The 23,957-nt window shown below is 43.9% G+C and overlaps 1 protein-coding gene across 3 annotated transcripts in view; it reads left to right on the top strand.

Annotated features, from left to right (window-relative positions):
• ELAVL4 (ELAV like neuron-specific RNA binding protein 4) overlaps window positions 1-23,957 on the top strand; it is a 91,251-nt gene that overhangs the window by 63,868 nt on the left and 3,426 nt on the right. For 2 of the 3 annotated variants that reach the window (XM_010834442.1, XM_010834444.1), the window contains 4 exons: window positions 4,361-4,464; window positions 19,955-20,108; window positions 21,965-22,190; window positions 23,820-23,858. In XM_010834442.1, the coding sequence (XP_010832744.1) occupies window positions 4,361-4,464; window positions 19,955-20,108; window positions 21,965-22,190; window positions 23,820-23,858 (523 nt within the window). The remainder of the gene's footprint in view (window positions 1-4,360; window positions 4,465-19,954; window positions 20,109-21,964; window positions 22,191-23,819; window positions 23,859-23,957) is intronic. The other variant, XM_010834445.1, reaches the window with a different exon arrangement.

Raw genomic sequence — 23,957 nt, forward strand, 5'->3', positions numbered from 1 at the left:
TAATTTTTTGTCCTTGTTTTTTTTTTTTTTTTTTCCAGTCTCTAGTGTCAGCTTGTTGTCCTGTTCTCCCTTTGACACAAATACTAAATGAATTCCCCTCTCAGGCACTCTCATGCTCTTCTCCTGCCGAACATAAACATATTCTGGTTATACACTTCCAGCAATGGAGAATTAATACAAATGTACGTATTCATTCTTCCCCTTCTCAGATATCTGTTGAGTACCTACTGTGTTCAAGTATGCAGACTCTATAAACTAGATTCTATAGGGAGAAGTGTTCTGTTTCTAAGGAGAGAAGTTAGGTATAGAATTACAACAGAAGAGAGATAATGCCACATCGTAGTATGAGGACACGGCATGTCTTTGTATGTGTATGTGCACATGTGCACCATTTAAAAAATAGAAGTATTCAGGTTCACATTTAAGAAAAGCTTGTTAAAAACAAGAATCTGTTTAATCCAAAATACACTAAAGCGCCTTAAAAATGTAGCCATTATGTGTAACAGTTTTCTCTTCAAAATTACATTCTAATTTTAAGTTTCCATCCCAAACTGCCAAGAATGCCTTTCTTGCCCATTCATGGTCACTGAGGCCTCTCATCCAAGCCTGCTGGTCAGCCTATTAAGGATTATTAAGGACTGGTCACACGAAAGGGTTATCCTGGGCATCAGGGAGCCAGGCACTCACTATAGTTTGTAAATTTTGAAGGTACTCTTTATTTGGGGCTTTCCAGGTGGCTCAGTAGTAAAGACTGCATCTGCCAAGCTGGTTCAATCCCTGGGTCCAGAAGAGCCTCTACAGGAGGAAATGGCAACTCACTCCAGTATTCTTGCCTGAGAAATCCCATGGTCAGAGGAGCCTGGCAGGCTACAGTCCATGGGGTTGCAAAGAGTCAGACGCGACCTAGTGACCAAACAGCAGCAGCAGCAGTCATTTTATAACATTTTATCTTTTCTTTAATTATTGTTTCTCTTTTATTGATGATTCAGTGCACACAACTTCAGTGATTTAATTTCTTTGATTTGCTGTCAAAATATGCTCATAAACTGGGAGCAAAAAAAGTTTAATTTTATGTTCTGAAAGTACTGTCACCATACCTGTATGGTCAGATCTTGCTACCGTTGATAAAAGGAGATGATGCAGTTATTAGAGAAAAAGAAGGAAACTTTATCTATTTCTGGGATGCTCTAGACTCCAGACTGGTTATCCTGGTCTTTCCCAGTATGGTGACTCTTTTGGTCCTCATGGAAATATGTTGATATTCCTTGTGAATGTGTATGCTCCATATTTTTCTACGGACTATGTACAATTTGAATACAGAAGTGCAAATCAAAAACCCATCACCAATATATGGCCACCAAAATTAAAACATAAAATTCTTCCTCATTTTACTCCCTGTCCCCCTCCCCCCATTACTAAAAAGTTTCTGAAAGAAATGAGGCTTGGGTTTTTATATTTTCTACCTAAGGGATTTAATTCTCTCTAGAGTTTTTTTTTGTTTTTTTTTTTAAGAATATGCTTAGATCCATCAAGTATTTTTTTATTAGACTTAGCTGTATTCCTTCTATGATGGCAAGAAGCACATGAATGAAGCTTGTTCATGAACTAGGCTAACCACAGGTAGTTTCATTGTGTTGCCAATTTATCTCATAGCTTTCAACTCACAGGCAAGCCTTTCCACCCGGCTCCTCCTCCTGTTCAGTGCAGTGCCCTGTTTTTGAGTTTGCAGTTCGTTATTTTATATCAAGGAGAATCTCTGATCTTTTTTCCCCTTCCATTCTGAAATGATGTTCATCGGGTTTTTTAGTTTTCCCCAAAGCACTTCGTTCTTGACGTTAAGTGCAATCTCTCTCTAACCCTAAAGCTGGTGAGGATAGCACAGTTGTGCTCACTGCAGTCAGGTACTAAGGAGATGGTGGGTTTGCAACCACACAGACAGGTCAGTAGATATGATGTATCTTGCTGGGCAGGAGTCTTTCCTTCACTTGACCTTCAGAACCTTCCTAGAATCCGAGTGTGTTTTCCTTCCTCCTGAAGCAGAGCTCTAAAATAAAGATAAAATATAGAATATAAAATTATAGCCACTATATATACTTAAGATTTCCATAAATATATGAATAATTGGAAAGAAAGTATCTCAGGGAACATGCACCACTAGTAAGCATGATAAATTCTTCCACATATATTTCATCAGTGCAGTGAGTCATGAATTGCTTGAAGTTAAGTGGTGAGTGTTTTGTCTATGTTTTCCATATTTCATTTTAATTTTATACAAATTAAATTTAGTTGGATAGATTGACTCTGTCTGACCTGTTTCCTAGTACTCATACATAAGGTTTGTCACTGAGATTATTGCTTTTAAAATGCCTTTTAAAGCCCCTCAACTTGGTGCACGACTGTTCAAAAGAAATAACTGTAAGAATAGTTTACAGCAATTGTTAAGGCTTCTCTTATATACATGGTAAATAGGACTGATAAATTTGCATGATGAAAATAAATTTAATTAGGTGAATTTAGCTAGGCTTGATGAGGTGAAGCTGAATTTAGGATGAATGACATTTTTAAGCCAATGAATTAGTCTCATGTATTTTTGGATTTGCAAAAAATTTTCTCAGAACATGTGGCAGGGTCTTGTAATTCTCACACACACAGCTCTGTCTCTAATTCTTACTTTCCTGTGCACGTGTGTGAATGTGTGTGCCTGAGCACCGGCATGTGCATGCACACGCTGCTTGTACACACATGGCTCACATACCACGCACAGCACAGTAAGAGAAGGGGCCCAGCTACAGGGTGCTCCATGTTCTCTCCCCCTTCTTCAGCTACTAATTCTGGCTGGTGAAGGCATATCTGGCAAAGTTTGCCCCTGTCTTTCCTATTCTAACCTTGTTATTCCAAAACAGAAGGAATATCCTAATGTATTGTCATTTTAGGTTTCCCATTTTAGGGACAAAATTCAGTTGAATTTCCTCCTGATTCTCTCTACTTCCACCCTGTAAAGAATAACAAAGTCACCCATTTTCTGATCCGGAACCCAACTTGTTTTCCCAGGTTCCCTCCTACAACCAACATAAACACAGACATTTACCAGCAAAACAGAAGCTGTTGGAAAGATTTTTTGGCTGCTGAAATGGGCTCCTGTCACCAGGACATGGCAGACTTTTTGCTGTATTGTCTCCCAGCCCTGGCCCCAGTACTCCAAAGAGAGCTTTATGTAATCAGTCTTTCCTGACATGTGACGTCCTGTCATTTTCCTCCCCTTCGGCTCTGCTGCCGCCCACAAATCAATAACATTGCCTGGGAAGTTCAAGCTGGTTGTGCAGCCACCCTAAGCTCTGTATTTCTTAAAGGGTATGTCAGAAAATGTAAAGTTTCCTAATGATATTTCTGGCTGATGACACATGGCAGAGCTGATGGACTATTTATAATCAGTGGCACGATCGCAAGCACATTATTTTTATTTCACTTAGGGGGGAGCCCTGTCACTTGCTACTGCTCGTTTCAGACAAGTTGATGCCATCTTCACCTAAAGTAGCTAAATCCTCTTTGCGGAATTCATTTGCACTCTTCCCTTTGTGTTAGGCGCTCCCCAGTTCCTTCCAATCGAGCCACCTCCCCTTTTTATTGTTCTTAAGCTGGGTGGATGATGAGGGCATGAATGATTTGTAGCAATTGCTTTAAATTCAGGCCATGCCTTCAATATAAATGCTTCCGGTCTTTGCTGCTTGGATCTTGCTACGGTCTTCTGAGTGTGGGCGTGGCTGACATGACAGAGGCAGCAGACACAGCCACTGCATCCAGCACTTGCCCCAATTTTACAGGTCTGAACATAGCAGAGCTGTCTTTTGTTGAGCAGCTACTATGTTCCAGGTAGGCATTTATTTCAGATTCAGTATCTCATTAACTCTCTCACACCTGTCTGTGCAAGTGCTGTTATCTGCAGAGAAGAAATATCAGGGGATGGGGGGAAGCAAGAGATTAAATGAATTCAGAGTCACACAGCTTAATTCCTGGGAAAAACCCCAGGACTCCAGTTCAAATCTCTTCTAACAGACCACACCTTCTTTCTTTCCACTTCCCTGCCCCACCTCTTCCCAATTAAGTGGACACTTATGGGTATATGATGTGTATATGGTATGGATGTAGGAGAACTTATGAGTTCCCAGCTAGGGCAGCTCCTGTGAGTTTAAAGGCTGGCCAGAGTGAGAGATAAAAGAAATAGAAACTTCTCAACCTGAGAGTAAACCCTGGTATAAAAGGAACCATATACTAGAGGGTTTTGACACATTGCAATGGGAAGTGTTACCTCTATCAAGATAATGAGCTCTCTCTCTCTCTCTCTTAAAAAATGTTTCCACAGGACAGAGTTTAGGGTATGGATTCGTTAACTATATTGATCCAAAGGATGCAGAGAAAGCCATCAACACTTTAAATGGACTCAGACTCCAGACCAAAACTATAAAGGTAAGAGGTTATATGTTATATGCCTCTTTATTTAGGAGACACTGGTTAAATTTCATCCTTTGATCTAATAAATCCAGGCTATGAGGGAGCTGGCGGTGGCTTCTTCATTTTTTCAAAGGACACTTACTGTCTACTGTACTAAATGAGGGACACAGATCATTACAGAAGAACAAGGTGAGAGCTGAGTAGAAGGAGGGGATCACAGGCTATAGGACTTCCTATCCAGGGAGCAGGTAAGATGCCAGGGATGACCCACACCAAGAAGGCCGGGGACCCCAAGCCTTCAAAGATGGTCAGAGCAGAGCCAAGGGAAGAAGCTGCTCTAGGTGGAGATAACACCACATGCAAAGCTGTGAAAATGTATATATACATTGTGAGTGAGGAATGACATACAGAACTCTATGACCTGAAATTCAGTGAGAAGATGATGGAAAGATGAGGGTGGGAGGTGGGCAGAGGCCTCACATGCTAGGCCAAACAGCTTGGCTTTACCCACAGGTAAAGAGGACTGTCTTAAACAAGACTTGAAAAGGAAGAATCAGTTATGAAGAAACACAGTGGTATAATAGGGATGGGTACTATAACATCTGGGAACATAGTAAAGGGATGACAGGAAAAGTAACATTCTAGCAATCCAGAAATAATCAGACTGGTAGGTAATATCTCAAGAGGGGTTGTTTTAAGTTAAAAAAAAAAAAATCCAGTTATGCAGAGTCTAGTAAAAAAAAAAAAATCCAGTTATGCAGAGTCTGCTCCTCCAGACGGAGGTTTCTGTGGCTGGATTGTCATGCTCTCGGTTCAAGTTTCACCCTGAGGGGATCCTTGAGGAGGCGGTGCTGTTTGCTTTTGGCCAGTGACCCCTGACAGTCTGTGGTGGTCTCCTGGATGGAGCCTGCCTCCTCCTCAGCCTCCCTTTCCCTTCTTCCCCTACCTACGGGCAGCTTTCTGTTTGGGGGCAGCTGCCAGCCGATTAATGAGTCCCATCCTTCATAGCCTATTAAACCACGAGGAGGTGTCTCCTGGGCACTCTTATCCTCACGACAGCAGGTCTGACGCAAAATAGGACAAAAGAGAAACCTCTCCCAGAATGGAAATCTATAGATGGCACCAGCTCTTAGCATCTGAAAACACAAAATCAGAACTTTTTAGTTCAACAGACTACTTTTCTAACATCCAGATGGATAAGGAGGCTACCTGGTGTAAGATAATCTTAGCTGGGAGTTAATCAAAACAAAAAACAGAAACCTCTTTTGTGAATGTATTATGTGGTTATCTATTTTTTCTTTTCTACTCTTTCTGCCTTCCTTCCTTCCTTTCTACCTTCCCTCTTTCTTTCCTTCTTTCCTTTCCTTTAAGCCACTCCACTTTTGGAATTTCATTTAGCTTATTTCTAAAGACGATTGCTTTCCAGATCTCATACAGTCTGCTTCACAAAGACCCCAAAACGGGCTTGATTCAGGTTGCCTCAGTCTCAGCTTAGAATCAGTCCCTGTGAGTTCTCTAAGGGGGAAATAATTGAGAGTTGTATAATTATGGAGTATCCTCTGAGAGGCAGGAGTGTTGATTTCTATCGAAGGAAAAACATACCTATTTTCAATGCTTTGAGATGGGATGCTCTTGTCACCTGACTCTTAGATGAGGCCACACCAGGTTGATGGCTGTATTTGTGGGTTTGATTTTTCCCTGTTATCCAGTTCAGCATTAGAATGTCAGGCATTTGTTCCTCCCTAACTTGAACTGAGAAAGGTACTTTTCTCTAGTTTTCTTAAAACCCAAGCCTCCCCAAGAGCTTATGATCAAATTCTCAGCCATCCATTCTGCTTTTTTTAAATAAAATAGCCCATGAAGCTGTTGGGGATTCCCCAAAGGCTGAGTGGACCCGGCTTTTCTGACCTCAGAATGCACTCCTTGGCCCACAGTGCAATCAGGAGCAGTGCTTTGTCTCAGTGGATCTTAGAGACAAGGAACATTGATTATTTTCTTTCTGTGAAGAATCAACCTGCCTCCTTCCCTTCTCTGTATCCCTTTCCCCACCCCCTCAGCCACCCTGTGCTCACCCAGCATCAAAACCCTGCCAACACGTTTGCACCCAGCAGTAACGTGGGCTTCTGTAGGATCCAAAATGCATGATGCCACGGCTGAATCAATAATTTCCATTCTCTACGATGAATGAAAATTTAATGTGCAAACCTGGGAATTTCAGCCCTTTCATTAAAGCAGTTTATTTGCCATACTAAAAATTAAGTTTGAGTGATAGGTTCCTTTATTAACTTTTCTTCCCTTTCCTAAAGGGACACAGTGTTTAAGGTAAAAATCATATTAAAGAGAAGGAAAAAACCAGACCCTTTTCCTGTGCTGTTAATAGTCTCATCATTTATTAATTTTTTTTAAATTGCTTTTCTGCCTTTCAGGCTGCTATTTACTTCTTCTGCATCAGTTTGCTTTAATAAGTGACATGAGATTTATCTCTTTGCTCTGACTCTCATGAAGGAATAGATAATTTGCCTATCTGAAAAAAATAAGTATCTTCTTTGGAAGCATGCATTATATAGATCTCCCCAGAACCATGTAGGTTTGCAAACTTTGGTCAAGTCTGTCTCTCCTTTTGCTTCATGCAAAACACATGAGTTTAAATGTACAGCACAGATGCAGGCAAACCAAGAGTTAATTACTAAGCTTTGAAGGTTAATAATGAGCAGCTAGATTTAGAGATAGTTCTAGGAAGCCTTGAGAAGTGGTGGAAACCATCGTGAGCCGGAGAGCACTAAAAAGGGCAGCTGTTCTTCAGCTACTGCTGATTATTTAGGCCCAGTTCATTGTCAGATCTTCCACTTATTCCGTAGAAGCCAAAATCTAGGTATTTTATGCCAAATCTCCCAATTTTGAAAGGTTGAATCAACTAAGAAATTTTTAGAGCATTATGTAGGCAAACCAAACAAAACTTAAAAGAGTTGACCTGTGGAGAAGTTTGCAACCTCTGAACTCAAATTTAGATACACAAACACTGTTTTGCGTTTTGAAAGTGAGTGATTCATTACTAGGTTGCTAGGAGAAGGTGCCCACAAATGATAGTTCCCTGTTAACAGATATTCCTCTCCCCTTGATTAGTGGGGATGTCTTGTAACTGTGCATGAATACTGAGGACCCATGGAGGGCGAGACCAAGTCTCTGTGCTCAAGGAGAATACAGTCTTGGTGCAGACACAGCATCAAAGCAGAAAAAAGAGACTGCTTCATTAAGTAATCCCCTCCAAGTAATGTAGATGACTGCAGATAACTTGCCTATTAGGAAGAAACAAGTATCTTCGTTGGAAGTATGCATTACCAAGATCTCCCTGGAACCATCTAGTACATGCTTGCAAAATGAGGCTGCAGAGGAATTGTTCTTTGAATCATAACTTCTTTAGTGGGAGAAAGTGGCCAGGTCCCCATCCCTCTGGAGATCAGGCTCAGAGATGAAGTGACTTGTGCAAAGGCACACAATTGGCCAGCAGCTGAGCTGAGTTAGCATCCAAAGATACTGTGAAAGAGTCTTCCAGGAGTTACTTGATAGGCGTGCATGAGCTTGAAAGGAAATAATAGTGATAGTAATGATACCTTACATTGAGTGTGTATGGTGTCTAACTCCTTTGCATTTTATGCTTAATAATATTTAACCCTTGAAGTTTCCCAAAGACTAGAAGCTTTACACACATCAGCTCTGATTCTTAAAATAATGATTCTCTCCCTTATACAAATGAGGAAACTGAGGCCCAAAGAGGTTAAGAGACTTACCTAGGATCAGTTAGTAAGTGAGATTTGGAGTAAGAAAAATATGTGTTAAAAATAACTCTGGCAATAGGTCGCCTGTGTTGGAATGTCACACCACCTGCTTGCTCAGCGGCACATGTATTCTGTGAGTGTGTGGGTGTGTATTTGGTTCTGTGCACACATGGGTTATACTCACTGGCAAGGGAAGGAGATATAAAAAGCAAACAGATGAATTGTGTGGCTCCTCTAGGTTCTTCAGTAAACAGATTTGCAGTTCAGGGCTTCTGCCATCCTTCTGGAGACAGACCTGACTTCAGATCATGTCTTCTTAGACCCCTACCTTCCAGGCCCTGCAGTAGGTCCTTAGGTGACCCACAGACGACAGTGCCCTGCAGAGTCTTCCATCCATGTATGTCAGAGAGGCATAGGGTAAGGACCAAGGGGTTACTTACACTGACTAGCCCCGAAGACCCCAAACTGGGTCTTTTCTCAGCATTTCAACCCTAAACCCAATGAAGATAATTTGCCCCGTTTAGGGCCTCAGAAGTGTTGTTTAGCTCCCCGTAACCCACTTTCTCCAACAGAGATCACTTTAGACTCCAAGAAGCATTGGGTTAAACAGCTGTGGATTCTGGAAAATAATTCCCAGTATCCCCTAAACTTCACAGTGGATGACAGTCCAGTCCTGAACTTCCCTGTAGGCTTTACAAAACAGCTTCTGAATTTACTCTTTATTCCAGCTTCTCACTAAGAAGCACTCCCCTTCTTAGTGCTCCTTCAGAATGCAGTTGCAGTGGTCCAGCTCTTTGTTGCATGAATTAGGAACAAAGAAAAGTAGATGATTCTGTAGTAGTCTCAAAAGAGGGATATGTTTATTGAAAGTTTGGGCTGACATACAAGTGACACTGACCACCTCCAGTAAAAAGTGATCCAAAATGGAATTTGAGGATTTGGAATCCTAAAGCTCTGAGCAGTGGGACACCTGTTTGGATTTTAACCCAAGTTTGAGAAGCAGGATTAGAGAAGCATTCAGTGCTCTGCCTCTGGAAGTTCCTCTCTCATGGGAGACACAAACACTCGAAGGAGCACCTCTAATGCAGGGAGGTGGGGGTGGCCACGGGGCTGCAGGGGTCCCCACTTGATTGGGGTAGAGGGGCGGGAGTAGGAAGCTGTACCAGGTTTGAGCACAGGAGGGATCTAGTCAAAGTGAAGTTCCAAGAAATTCCATCCGGCAATGGCATGTCACTTGGGGTGTTTGACGAATGAGGCCAGCGGCCTGCGGGCTGTTATGCTAAGTTTTTGTCAGCCTTAGACTTTGGTTTTTCATCATCTCTATTAGGACCTTTGTTTTACTCATTTTAAAAGCAAAGCAGGCTTATTTATAAATAATTTGGAAAATTCATTATCATCTGATGAAGGCAACATCAGCCATTCCCAACTCAACGCTGTTAACATTTTTGTGTTTCCTTCCTTTTCCCATTGTATTACATTCACAAATGATTTTGTGGCTTTTCTTGCCCTAATCATTGCATTCAGCTATTCCTCAAATTCTGAAACTGTGACTTTAAAGACAGCATTCCCAGAGCACAGCTCTTGTGCAAACTGAAGGTGTGAGTGATTTCAGGATTAGGTTTGGCAGAGGAGACACAAAGGCTGCTCCTGCCACTCTGCCTGAACCCAGGAGAGTTGGCACTCCATCAGGAGAGAGGGTGAGAGAGTAAGAAGGAAGCTTTATCATGAGGCAGCAGCCTGGTTCCAGAGGGAGCAGGGCTAGAGGAGGGGAAGGTGTGTGAGTGAAGGCTTTTCAGAAGGGAAAAAAACCTCTTTCCTCCAGGAAGGAGAGCAGTTCCTTTATTTCAGCCTCTCTTGCTCCGACACTGCTTAGCCATTTCTCCCTTTTCGCTTTATTCTTCTAATAGCACTAACGGTGCCTCCAGGGGAATCTTTCCACACTTGAGTTTCACAGGTTCCCGTTTGCCCCTCCCGCTTCTTTCTCTTGCCAGGGGTCATCAGGGAGCCTCGCCTCCCTCCCTCCACCCACAATCCACCTGCCTCGCTAAAGGCCTCCATTCCGCTGAGGCATCTTTTCTTTGCACTCGGCATAAGCAATTATTTCTCCTATCACTGCCCTTAATGCCTCCCGGAGAGTTAGCAGATCATTTTTTGCTGACGGATATCACCCCACCCAGAAATGATAGACTACCTCCCTCAGTCTCATTAATAATAAAAAGGCATTTGTCTCTCCTCCTCCATTATGGCTGTAGTCAGAGCCAGTGTGGGAGTGCTTCCCGGCCAAGGTCAGCAGGGGCGGCTGGATCACTGAATCCCCAAGGAGTGAAGAGAGAGAGTGGCAACACCAGTGAAAATGGGAGACCCGTTTACCCCAGCAGTACGGGACCCTCTTTCTCTCCTGTGATAGATTCTTTTCAGCTGCTTTGCTTCCCAGGGCCCTGTTAACTTGCTCTGAGTGAATAATTTCAGATACAGGTATAGGAGTTGGAAAGATGGAGATACAGTTAGTGAGGTTCATATGTTTCCAGTATCTTAAAGGTCATCCACAGTGCCCCGTGTCTGGGAGACAGGAGAAAATTGAGCAGGTACAGGTTACAAGCACACCTAGGTTTTCATGTGGAATGAGGCTTAGGGCCTTTAGCTGGCTGCCAGTGTAAAAGATCCCACAATGTGATGTGAGCTGCTTAAAAACAATCGTCTACCTCAGCTGTCTTAGGAGAATTGTCCACTCCAGATCCCAGGAAGCAGTGGTCCTTTCTGGTCTACTCTGGTCAACCCATCCCAGGTGTCTTGTTTCCCATTCTCAGCTCCGTGTTTTGAAAGGACCGGACACTATAAGGCTTGTTCAGAGGCAAATGAAGAAGACAGCCAGATGGTCCTGCACTCACGTATTCACCCATAGTGGTTGCTCTTCCATTCTCTAGAGAGGAAAAAAAAAAAGTCTGCAGTGACTCTGAAGCTCAGTCTTGTATGTCCAGAATCTGAGAAGACAATCTTTGTGTCTGTCATTTGCCTGGGGTCATAGTGAGTCCCTGACTGTCAGAGACATTCGTATGGAGTCATTGGGGATGACTTAGAGGGACTGCTGTAGCAGACTGGAGTCTGACTAAATGATCCTAAAGGTCCCTTGTAGCTCTAAGATGCTATAACTTTGTGTTGTTTCTGGACTTTGAACTGTTCTGTCAAGTATAATTGCCACTAGCCACATATGGCTATTTATATTTGAATTTAAATTGATAAGTTAATAAATGAAAAGTTCAGTTCCTCATTCACACTGGACACATTTGAAGTACTCAGGAGCCACATGTAGATGGTGGCTACCACGTTGAACAGCACAAATCTAGAACTTTTTCTGAAAGTTCTCTTGGGCAATGCTGGCCTAGAGCATCAGTGGCCCTGGAGAATAAAAGATCATTTCTCCATGGTTACCGTGAAGCCCCAGAGCAAACCAGCTGGTCTGTCAAAGGTCATAGAGCCACATCCCTCTCTCCTTCCCCTTTGTTGTCCATTCAAAAGAGCTCTGAGTTCAGACAGAGTCAGATCCAGCTCCGTTAAAAATTACTAGGATGACCTTGGACACTTTAGTTTATTTCTCTGGACTTATTTCCTGATCTGCAGAATGGTCCCTTCCAACTTTAACAGTATAGCTAATAAAATATTATAGCGTGATCTTTCCAGCTTGGTAATTTTCCAAGGACAGTAGCAGCTTGTGCCAAGTACATGGCTTCTATTTCACTGTGCACGTTAGCCTGGCGTAGTGGAAAGATCCCAGAGTCATATCCAGCACTGGCACAGTGCTGGCTGTGTGACTTTGGACAAGTACTTGTCACACTGAGCCAGAATTATCTCACTTATAGGTAATCCTGGTTTATAGGGAATTCTCAAGATGCTTCCCAGAATGAAGATGATAGTGAATAGGGTTACCCCAAGGTAAGAATTACATAGAGAGAGGGGAAGACTTTCCCCCATCTGCATGTTTCAGAGATACATGAAGAATGAATCTGAGTCTCACTTTGTGTAGTGGAAAGTATTATGGAGCTTTCAAGAGGCCACAGCAGTCTTACCAGTATAGTGAGAGTCGGAAGTTGCAATTTAGTGAGGACACTCAGTATCTTAAGCCCTGAGTCTGAGACCAGCTCTTCCACTAACCAGGCCATGAAATCTTTAGCACATCTCTCTCCCTTCCAGGGACCACTAGACAGACCACAAGGTGCTTATACCAAGTAATCCCCCTTGATAATTTGATGGGCTTTTAAAAAGAAGTTGTAAGGCACATGAATTCTATCACCACACCCCTTTTTAAAAGAAGTATTTATCCAGTCTACTGTGTACCAAATACTTTCATGATATTGTTGGATTCACTTCATATCCATGGGTCCCTCTAGCTCCTTCTTTACATCTGAGTCAGTTCCTGGGAAAAGAGCTAAAATGTGTTCCATATAGTACATTACACATTTTTTTTGCTTCAGTTCAAAGAATGTTATTGAGTTCCTGCCCTCAATAAAGCTTGGAGACTAGATGCCACAGAGAGTCTGCAGAGACCACCAGAATGCTCTTACTTTGGGGGAGATGAAATGTTAGCACAGATGGTTGTGATGGGTGGGAGGGTGTGATAGCTACTGTCATTGAAATGTGTATCATCTGCAGAGTCTGAGGGGAGAGCAGGCCTTTGTGCCTGGGCTTCACGGAAGAAGTGGCATTCAGTCTGAGCCTGGAAGGATGAGCAGGAGTTCATTTTACCGTGAGGATGATGGATAGCAGGAACAGAGACATTTTGTTTGAACTGAGGCTTAGGCTGCTTAGAGGGGTTAGCAGGAGATTAGAGGTGGATCCAGATCCCAGAGGACCTTAGATGCTCAGGTAAGGGATTTGAGCTTCCATCACAAGGTGCTGGAGAAACACTGAAGGTTTTGAGCAGGAAGAAGCAGCACAATTTTAACTCATTAGAGGGATTTCCCTGGTGGTCCAGGAGTTAAGACTCCACACTCCCAATGCAAGGGGCCCAGGTCCGATCCCTGGTCAGGGAAACAGATACCACGAGCTGCAACTGTTTGCACGCTGCCGCTGAAGATTCTGCATACCACAACTAAAAGGATCCCGCACGCAGCAACAAAGAGCATGTGTGCCACAACTAAGACCCAACGCAGCCAATAAGTATTAAAAAAAAAAAAAAAGAACTCATTAGAAACAGTACCATCAGGTCTTGCCCCTGATAGAAGGACATCATATACTAGGCGGTGGGTGGGGAAAATATGAGGTGTGGGGCCACGTGAGCAGACACCTGTCCTGTCTGTGGGCAGGGCTGCAGCCATAGGCACAGGAATAAGCTGATTCTCACAATAAAAACTGTCTTGTCTAGGAACTGGCTGGCTGCTTTCTTCTCTCCCTACTCCCGGAGGTGGGATCAGAGGTCCCAGGGAGGGTTTGCTCCTAGAAGACCTTGGAAGCACCAGAGTCTGTTCTCTGCTGCCATCCTTCCGGTCTCTTTGGAATGAATGTCCCCAGGGATGTGTATGTTCTGGGAAGTTTCTGCTCACTCAGAGAGTACTGTGTTACAACAGACTGGGGAAAATCTGCAATCTGATCTTCTGAAATAAGTGTATCCTCTGCTAAACTAATAGTCCTGCATGTCAGGGGTTGTTGTATTCATCTTTGTACCGCCAGTGTCTAGCATCAGGCGTAAGTACACAGCAGTTGTTTCAGAGCCCTATTGATTGAACATTTGCTGTGTGGCAGGCATCTGCAGAAGGGAATGGCATGGGAAATCCCATGGACAGAGGAGCCTGGCAAGCTGCAGTCCATGAGGTTTCAAAGAGTTGGACACGACTGAGCAATTTACCACTTTCACTTACTATGTGCCAGGCATGGTGCCTAAGAATCATATATGCATCAGCTTGTTTAATGCTCTATTAGCTCTATTAGGAAGCTTCCAAACTAGGTGATTCAAGTGATAAGCTCAGAAAGTGTAAGTGACTTACCCCAAGCTTTACCATTTGTAGCTAGTAAGTGATTAGAATTCAAACCTACATCTCTCTACCAAAACCCTTGCTCTTAACCTCTGTCTCTTTCCCATTGCTGAAGAGATGCTCCATTTCTGTTAAAGTAACATAAATGAGAGCTTCCTTGGAGTTATCTGTCTCAAAATACAGTTGTCTGATGCTCTAAATATGACGTATCAGTGAGACCCACAAGATAAGGGGTGATGAGGACAGGAAGGATGCTCCTAGTATGTGGAACCAGAATAGAAATAGGAGAAGATTAGAAGCTATGGGAGAGACAGGTTTGAATTCAGCAGAAGGAAGAACTTTCCAATAGTCAGTGATGGCCAGTGATTACATAGGATGCTTCCTGTCCTTGGAAATGTATAAGGTGGTTGGCCAACTGTCTTACATCCTGCCCTGAACTTTTGAGCTCACTTCCAGCATCAAATTTCTATGAAACAAATTTCAAAGATAATGCATTCTGCTGAGATCACCATTATCACTTGTCACCCTTACCACTTACCGTGAACTATGGTTGTGGAAATGAACAGTTTTGTGAACAGAACACCAAGCTCATGAAAACATCCTAGAAAATGCTAGAGGTCCTTGTAATTCAAATGAGCTCAACAAATGACACCTCTGTTTTCTACATCCAAGTTTTTAAGCCAATTGAGAGATAAGACAGAAAGAAAAACTATGGAACCCTAAGTTCTTTATTACTGATTAAGGCCCAAAGGCTTCTGTGGACACTTTGAACTTCTTAACACAGAACCCCATGCTTTGACAAACTAATATACTATGTCATGGGTGCTTTGGACCCCATAGGACTCCCCACATGAGAGCATAGCCGACTCCCATAGAACATAAAAGCGGAAATAGAAAGTGGACTTCCAGCTGGCATCTGGCTCCCAGAAGGGAGGAAGCAGGCAGCGTCTGTGGCTCACATGCTCATTCCCTTTATTAAAGCCTATTCAGAGCCATTGCACCACTTCCCTGGAGAAGAGGGGATGCAGGGGTACAAAGGAGCTGGACGTTATCCAGGAGGCATCCTCCATGTGGAAGGAAAGTGAGTCTCCCCCTGGCAGGAACAGCCCTCTGCATTGCACTCTCCACCTGTTTGCTTACTCTCCTCACTGGACTGTGAGATCCTTAAAGAAAAAACCCTCCCAGCAGAGGGCCTGGCACACAGTACATGTTCAAGAAAGGGATGAATGAGTGAACACTCACCTTCTATACCAGTGTTTTCCTAAAGAAGCCCCTTTCCTCTCATCTCACCCTCCTTGTAGCACTCAAGACCATGTCTTTATCATGCTTTCCAAGTGCCCTCTTTTTCTGTTCCATGTTGGGTCAGACGAGGGCCACAGTGTTGCCAGATGATTCAGGAAAGGTTTTCCCCAGGCCGTGTTGTTCCTGCCACGCCCCAGCTGTGAGCAGATGAAGGTACCTGTGAGTGCTGCGCAGCGAGGGGCAGATCCCGCCTTGGTCCTGCTGCCCCATCTGGGACGAATGACAGTGCCTGCCTTCCCACCTTGGTGAGAATCGCTGAGAGCAGCCTTGTGAAGTCACTTTGGAAAGTGAAAAGTACTTTGTAGATGGCAGGCAGAGGAATCTGTAGGAACTTGCTAGAGGAGGAAATTCATGGCTGTGAAGTGGTAAAGGATGATCCCAGGCCCCACCAGTCTGATGGAGGAGGACAGAGCTTCTATAAGTGTTCACTAGTCATGTTCCAAATGGTTGCTTGTGTGGTCAAATTGAAAGATGTGCCCTATGGGAGCTAGCATCCCAGGGTGACCCACAAAAGTCAGTCTGAGTCATCCCATAATAATATTTACTAAGTAGATTCTAAATTCTAGGTATGTGCTAGATGCATTAAGTCTGATGTCTTAATTCTTTTTGAAAAGCCATAGAAGGAGAATTCTCCTCCTTTTTGTCAGTAAACAAACAGACTTATCAAGATCGAATTACTTGCCCAAGGTCACAAAGTTAGTGAGTACTGGAGGCAGCCCACATCTCAGAAGCTCTGTGCTGTACTGTCCCTCTTGCAGAGAGTAGGAATAACTGTAAGCATGTAGGAACAGGAAGGGAGAGGGAGTTTGGAGTGACTTGATCTTCCGACAAGATCATTTGTACAGTCACCTGCCTTTGGGCCGCCCTTCCCCAGAGAGAGGAGTGGTCTCCCTACTCCAGCTCCTGAGATTCAGAGCAAGATTGGTGCAGGCATAGAAATGCCAGTCTTGTCTTCGGAGATTCTGGATGAAAGAAGTGAGCAAGACCCAGATGGTCTGAGACTCAGGGTTCTTTAGGGCACTTCCAGTATTGGAAGCCCTGGGTTCTAGTGGGGTTAATAAACAAGCAATTGTGTTAAATGTCAGGACGGAGCTAAAAGTCAATGATGTTTTTAGAAATATTTCAGCCTAACAAAGGGCCTGTGACCTGTAGTCACTCAGTTAGGATTTAACAAATGTATGAAGAAACTTGAAAAGTTTTCATACTGGGACAAGCATTTGGATACTGAATGTGGGAAGGTCCGTTTTCTGTTATTTTTGTCCACTCCCACTTCTGCAGGTTTCCAGGATGGGGGACTAAGAGAAACGATAGACCTAAAGTTCCAAATAGAAGAGAAAAATTAAGTGGGATTTAGGCTTTGGTGAATGATTGAGGTGCTGTTCACCCTTGAGATCTGTCGCTGGGCTGGGACTGGAGTATGTTGTAGTAATCCTTCCCAGCTGAGATTCTGCCTCTGTCAGAATCCTCTTCTGGGGAATCGATTTTGGTTCTGTCATTAACTTTCCTGTGCCAGCTCCTTTTCCCTAGCAGGCCTGTCCCCAGCCTGCTCTCCCCTGTACCTCAGCCTGCTCTCCCCTGTACCCCAGCTCAGACTGCCCAGAACTAAGGGGATCAAGGTCATTACTACCCATTATGCATTGATGGGGTGCCCGGCAGGCACTGCCCTATGCCCTTAACCTTCACCATCTCTTTTGTCCTCACAGCAGTGGAGGGTCATCATCAGGCGATGGTTCCCTGACCCCACCACACACTGTCATACAACCTGTCTCCCCGCCTGTCTCTCCCCATATAGCCCTGGAACGGCACTCACCTTGTGGCATTATGATAACTGGTCCATTTGTGCACCATTCGTCTCTGCAGCTCATTTGTTCAGTACCTGCTGTGGTGTTGCCTGTTGCCCCTGTTGGACTCGGAAGTCCACTGGGGCAAGAGACCATGCCTGTTCTTGCTTGCTGTGTATCCCCAGCATACAGCACTATGCCTGGCTCATAGTAGATCTTCAGGAAATGTTTTCTAAGACTGGCCTCTAAATCTAGTTCTTGAACAAGATTCAGTCCTTCCTACCCCAGATTCTGGAGAATAGGAGACTTATCTCTTAGCTCACAGCTTAGCCAATAAAGCTATGATTCTGGATGCTGAACTCTCAGTGATCCCCCTAAGTGGAGGAGTTCAAGCTGCAGTTAACCCAACATGCCATTAATGCCCGAGTCATTCATTATGACCTGTGGGTGTTCATTCACTCTTTCAGTAGATGTTGAGCACCCTGTGAGAGTCCGGATAAGGAGCTAGAACCACAGAGATGAATGAGACACACACACGCAATGCATGACCTCAAGGAGATCAGCAGACTAGATAGAGAAGTGGAGAATCAAGGTCAGAATGGGTTAAATACCATGGATACCATCAAGAGCACTGCCAGGGAGATTTTTAAGAGGAGGTAAAATTAGGGAAAGCCATCTAGAGAAGGTGGCGTTCGAGCTGGACCTTAAAAGGGCCATACAATTAGGACCTGAGGAAGTAGGTGGGAAAATGTTCCCTATGAACAAAAGCATAGAGATGGGGACGTATGTTTTTGGGAACATGAAGATCATTCAGATAGTTAATTTGTCAGCAATCGGCAGGGGTGAGATAAGGGTGACCCTCATTACCACAGACATATCACTGTGATGTTTTTATTTTCTTCTCCCTACCACTCCCTCCTCATGCCTAAGAAAAACAGTTCTGCTAGATTATAACCTGAAAGGTCAGGGTAGGACAGCCTTATGTGGAGTGATGTCCTGTCTTGGCAGTCACATGGTCCTTCAGTCCTCCCCCCTAAATGCACACACAAGGACCTTCCATGCAAAGACCTTTCTGCATGTCGTCCATTTGCTGGGAAGGAGCCTACAGAAGCCACACGTGAGTTTCTGGAAGAGGTAGACGCTGCCGACAGGATTCCTTGCTCCACTGGCAGTAGGAGGCCAGCGAGGCAGATTCGTCACTAGCATCATTTTATCTGTTGAGTCAACATCTATTTTTAGGTGTGGAACCCATAAAGGGACCTGGCATCTCTGCATGGAAAGGGGTAGAGTGAGGGGATACACTCATCCTTCATGCCCCTCTGTGGGATTCACTGCTAGACCCATTCTCAGAGGCAAGGTCTGCTTCACTGATGGAGGTTTAGTTCCTAATGCCTAAGGTCCAATTTAATGCATACAATTCCTTTTGCAAACATGCTTTCGTGTGTGCAGATCACACATACACACAAGCATACCCACTCATTCCCTCACCCCTGTAGTCTTAGCAGGTCCTGTGAATTGTTTATACAAATTAAATAAAACTGAAAAATGCTAAGGCATATAGGTCCCTTCCTGTCCAACATTGTCAGATGTGCTCTGAAATGACTGTTTTCATCATCTATTCTGAGCCATAACTGCCGCAGAAATAGCTTTAGCAGGAAAATGCTTTTGTTAGACTAGCTGTAAATTATATTTCAAATGTCTGATGTTGTTTTCTTAAAAAAATAAATAAGTAAATGAAAGTCTAAAATTAATGACTGCTGGGGTTTGCTTTGCTTATGTGTACTGCTACAGATTTGGCTTCTTGCAGATGGAATTTCAGATCTGTTTACACTTCTGTGTTAGCTTTTTGGGGAGAAAAAAAAGCAGTTGAGAGATCTGGGAGGACAAATTTATAAAGTCAAACTTATTATAACCATCGGAGAGGCTCGCGTCTCTCTCCACTGGCCTCTCCTCCCTCCTTCCCATCGTGCCCTCATTTTTGTTTATTGTGGTTTTAGCTGCTCTGCTTCCAAGTTCGAAGGCAACTGGTTCTTGCAGATGCTATGACAAGGTCACATATCTAGTTTCGCAAGCAGATGTTCATTCAGCCCCATTTCACCAGCACTTTGTCATTCAGCGAGAGCAGACCTTGTGGGAACAGATTGGAACAACACAAAGGATGGGACATTTAAAAAAAAAAAATCTTGCAGAGAACCTGATCGCTTTTTATGTGTTCAAGAAGGGACTGGGGGTTGGGGGTGGCAAGGAAAGAAAGCTGCAGAGCAGAGTTTCATGGGGATTTTTTTTTTTTTTTGGCTTATTCAAAGATTATTATGTGTTGGATACAGTAAATCATCTATACACCCACATCCAGGAGGTAAATCTTCAGAACTCCATGCGTGGGTTGTTCTGCATTTAACAGCTGCCATACAGTAGCTATTTTGTTCTGCACTTAGAGACCCTCATCTGTGCATTTGTTTTAAGTTATCATCCACTCTCCTTTTGTTCCTCTATTGCTGTTCTCCTGGTGCTCATTACTAGTCCAAGCACAACTAAAAATCTGGGAACTACAGAGTTAGTTATTTGAACTGACACTGTGAGTTAGAATGATAGACGCGGGGCTGTCGTCTCGGTTGTGGACTCCGTCTCTACTTGAAAGGTGTTGCCTGTAATGCATTTAGTGCCTCTTGCCTTTTCCTAGGTCTCATATGCCCGTCCGAGCTCTGCCTCAATCAGGGATGCTAACCTGTACGTTAGCGGCCTTCCCAAAACCATGACCCAGAAGGAACTGGAACAGCTTTTCTCACAATATGGCCGTATCATCACCTCACGAATCCTGGTTGATCAAGTCACAGGTGAAGTATTTCTAGGCTATTTCCTTCCTTTGGGTCTGTGCCCTGTGACCCACCGGAGCAGAAGGGTAATGGTCACTTAGGGAAAAGGGTATGGGTCATAAGTAGGCAGCTTTTTGACTTAAAAGAAAGACTTTTTATCAATCAACGGCTGAAATTTAAAATGGGGCATCCTGGGAAGTAGAAGGACTCCATCATGGGAATGGTTCCAGCAGCAGCTAAACCACTTGGCAGAGTTGTAAGGAGGATTCAGCCATCAGGCTGGGAGTGGGGCTGAATGACCTTCAAAGTCTCTTTCAACCCTCAACCAAATACCATTACTTTTGCATGTGAAAAGAACCTCTGTGTATAGCTCTGTCTGCTCTGATAGCACTGTGGAGTTAAAGGGAAACTGAAACTGGCTCATTTCACAGGTAAGAGAGCAGAGGTCCAAAGTGGGACACCTGTCCAGTTAGTAGCAGTGCAGGGATAACCCAGGATTGGATCCTGTGGTACTTGGGCTATCATAAAGAAAAGCAGCTGCCACCACCTCTCAGTAAGAAAGGCACCCAGGTTGCATTTTTGATGACAGAAGGTTTTCACCTACTCTAATTAAAAACATCCCCTGAGAGTCATTTGAAAGTGAGTGTTAGTCACTCAGTCATGTCTGACTTTTTGTTCCCCCATGGACTGTAGCCCACCAGGCTCCTCTGTCCATGGAATTCTCCAGACTAAAATACTAGAGTGAGTTGCCATTCCCTTCTCCGAGGGATCTTTCCGACCCAGGGATCCAACCCGGGTCTCCTGCATTGCATGCAGATTCTTTACCATCTGAGCCACCAAGAGAGTCATTTAGCATGTGTTTATCATCTGATTATTGCAACAAACCTCACTGAAGGCAGCTCTGCCCCAGATGCTAGGCAGAGGAACACCAGAGATCAGGGACAAAGGTGTCACAGCCCCATCCTTACAAGACCACAGTGTGATGAGTACCAGCTAGAGCTGCCCAGCACCCCAGGAGAGCTCAGGAGGTGTGCTGTGCCTGGTAGGCACTGATGGAAGGGAAGTCTCCATCAAGGGGATGGTGTTTGAACGGAGTTTTAGAGAATGACTTGAAGCTGTCCGGTGAGAAAGAGAGATAGAACATTCTAGGTGGATAGGATATATCCCATAGAATAGGTGACAGGACATACCCAAAGGCACGGAGTCAAGGAGAAACACAGCCTGTTCAAGGAATATCTGGCAGTTAGTTTGGCTTACATGAAGTTCAACAGGGAGTTGGGACCAGATCATCAGGGGCATTAAATGCCATGCCAAGAAGTCTGGAGTTCCTCTGTATGCCACCTGGAGCCATGGAAGGGGTTTTTATGGGTTTTGTTCATTTGTTTTTCTGCCTTTGGAGTAGGGAACAATGAGGAACAGGTACATTCACAGGGTAAAAAACAGAAAAGGAACAAAAAGGTATAAAAGGTGTTTTTAAAGGGTATCGTATGGTCAGAGTTTGCTTTCAAATGGATTATTTAGCTGCCACGTACAGGGAGCACATTGAAGGGCTAGAAACTGGACAGCGGATGATCAGTTACAGCAACTAAAGGAAGGCTTGAGGGCTGAGCAGGATGGTAGAGGAAAGCAGGAAGGGACAGATGTGAAATATGCCTGTGTTCTGTGGGCAGGAATTGCCAGCCCAGAGCCATGATGGCAAAAAGGCAGGCAGATGCATTTTGATGGGTGAGAGAGATTCAGGAAGCCAGGCTCAGCCCTGGCCCCACAAGTGGGCTGACTGCCCTAGAAACATTGATGGGACTCAGCCCATAACTTCCTGGGGATCTTTACCAGTTTGGTTTGTTCACTGTTTACAAAGGCTCTTTCTCTTTCCCCAGGAGTGTCCAGAGGGGTGGGATTCATCCGATTTGATAAGAGGATTGAGGCAGAAGAAGCAATCAAAGGTCTGAATGGCCAGAAGCCCAGCGGTGCTACGGAACCGATTACTGTGAAGTTTGCCAACAACCCCAGCCAGAAGTCCAGCCAGGCCCTGCTCTCCCAGCTCTACCAGTCCCCTAACCGGCGCTACCCTGGCCCACTTCACCACCAGGCTCAGAGGTTCAGGTAGGTGTACCCACAGGGGCAAGAGCCCCACTACACAAGTACAGAGCTGGGCAAGAGCCAGGGAAGCCCTTGGCCCTGAAGGATGTGGCTGAGTGAGGACATCTGCCCCCTGGAATCACTGTGGGACACTCCCCCTGAACCTCAGTTTCCACTGCTGTAAAATGTGATGACTGGGCCAGGATGCTCTTCTAAGCCCCCTTGCAAACTAGCACATGACTGTGATTAAACTTCAGATTCTTTAATTGAAACAAATTTCTACATTTAACCAGATAAGAAGGTTCAGTTTCAACAGGAGTTCATCACAGATAAGGAACTACATTCAGCAGTTTAGACTTAAGGCTAAGGCAGTGAATGACTTTTAATGAAGTCAAAGAAAAGAGTAGCCCAGGAGGCATGTCCTTGCCAAAGGGAGTGGTCTGGTCTGCTCTCCTCTTTCTCTTGCTTCTATTGGGTTGGGTGGGTTAACCCAATCTTCTGTGTTAACTTCACTCTGACATTAAGTCAGCAGAGTTTGGGAAGGCAAAGAGGAAGACTTTGTCCAAGCCTTATTTGCATTTCCCTGAGGTACCCAACCCCTAGGAAGCTCCAGGTGCAGTGGGACGTTCTCCTTCTCCTGGGACATTTCTGAAAGGCAGATATCTCTCCATGAAGGCAGTCTGACATTGACCAGTCTCTACTGTGCAAGAGATAAGAATATTCTTAACCTACCCATAATAATTCTAAATAATTATTTTAGTTGACCCATGCCCTGACTTCCCTTTAATGAAAGGGTCTTTCTCTTTTTCAAACATCACATAGATAATAGGCCCTTCCATCTGGCCACAATGAGGAGAAAAATCAGCCTCCGAATGTCCTCCCATGCCCCCTGAATATGAAACGGTTAATGATTTCATGAAGAGTCCAAGTCATTTAATTTTTATTTTGTGCGAGAGCACATGCAGTATTTATGTAAAAAGCCTTTCCAGCAGGCTTCTAATGGTGGAAACTATGGTTACTACTGCCCCATGATGTGAAAAGCTTGTCCCTGAGTAAGATACTGAATATGAAGGAGATTATAACAAAATGGCAATTTGCTGGGAGGTGCTTTCAGGTTGTAAATAGTAAGCTAATTAAAAAAAAAAAAAGTCTGAACCCTCAAACTCCTTCCTGCCCAAAAATGTGTGTGGTAAGAAGATTTAGTTAAAATATCCAGGCTAATAAGAAAGATCCATTCTGATATGCATGATGTGTGTGCATGTATTGTTAATCCGTAACAGAGACCTTTATTCATAAATTTCATTACAGTAAAAGGTGAACAATATAAGAAGCCATTAGTCCCTTTTTAAAAAATTTCACACACAACATATATAATATCCACACATGTTCTAAGAGATGGGGCGGAGTGAGATTAATTTAGACCTTGAAAGAAAGGAAGGTTCATTTAGACACTTGCTTTAAACTCTAGCATTGACCTCAACATGAATTACGTTAGGTAGGAAAAGGGGAAACTACCAGTGGATAGGCTCCTGAGCACCGGGGAAAGTTTTTGAGCTTTTCTTCTTTGAAAATGGAGCATTCTTATTAATAGTTCCATTGAGCGATCTTGCCATCTGTGAGGCATTAACCCAGAGACCCTCCTTCTCTTTGCAGGCTGGACAATTTGCTTAATATGGCCTATGGCGTAAAGAGGTAATTAAAACTCCACAGATTGCCAGATGTCCGTGTTGGCACAGACTGGGGCTAGAATTTTTTTTTTTTTTTAATTCACTAACTTTACTTTTTTTTTTT

This window comes from Bison bison, unplaced genomic scaffold (assembly GCF_000754665.1).
Source record: "Bison bison bison isolate TAMUID 2011002044 unplaced genomic scaffold, Bison_UMD1.0 scf7180017864033, whole genome shotgun sequence".
Classification (NCBI taxonomy): domain Eukaryota; kingdom Metazoa; phylum Chordata; class Mammalia; order Artiodactyla; family Bovidae; genus Bison; species Bison bison.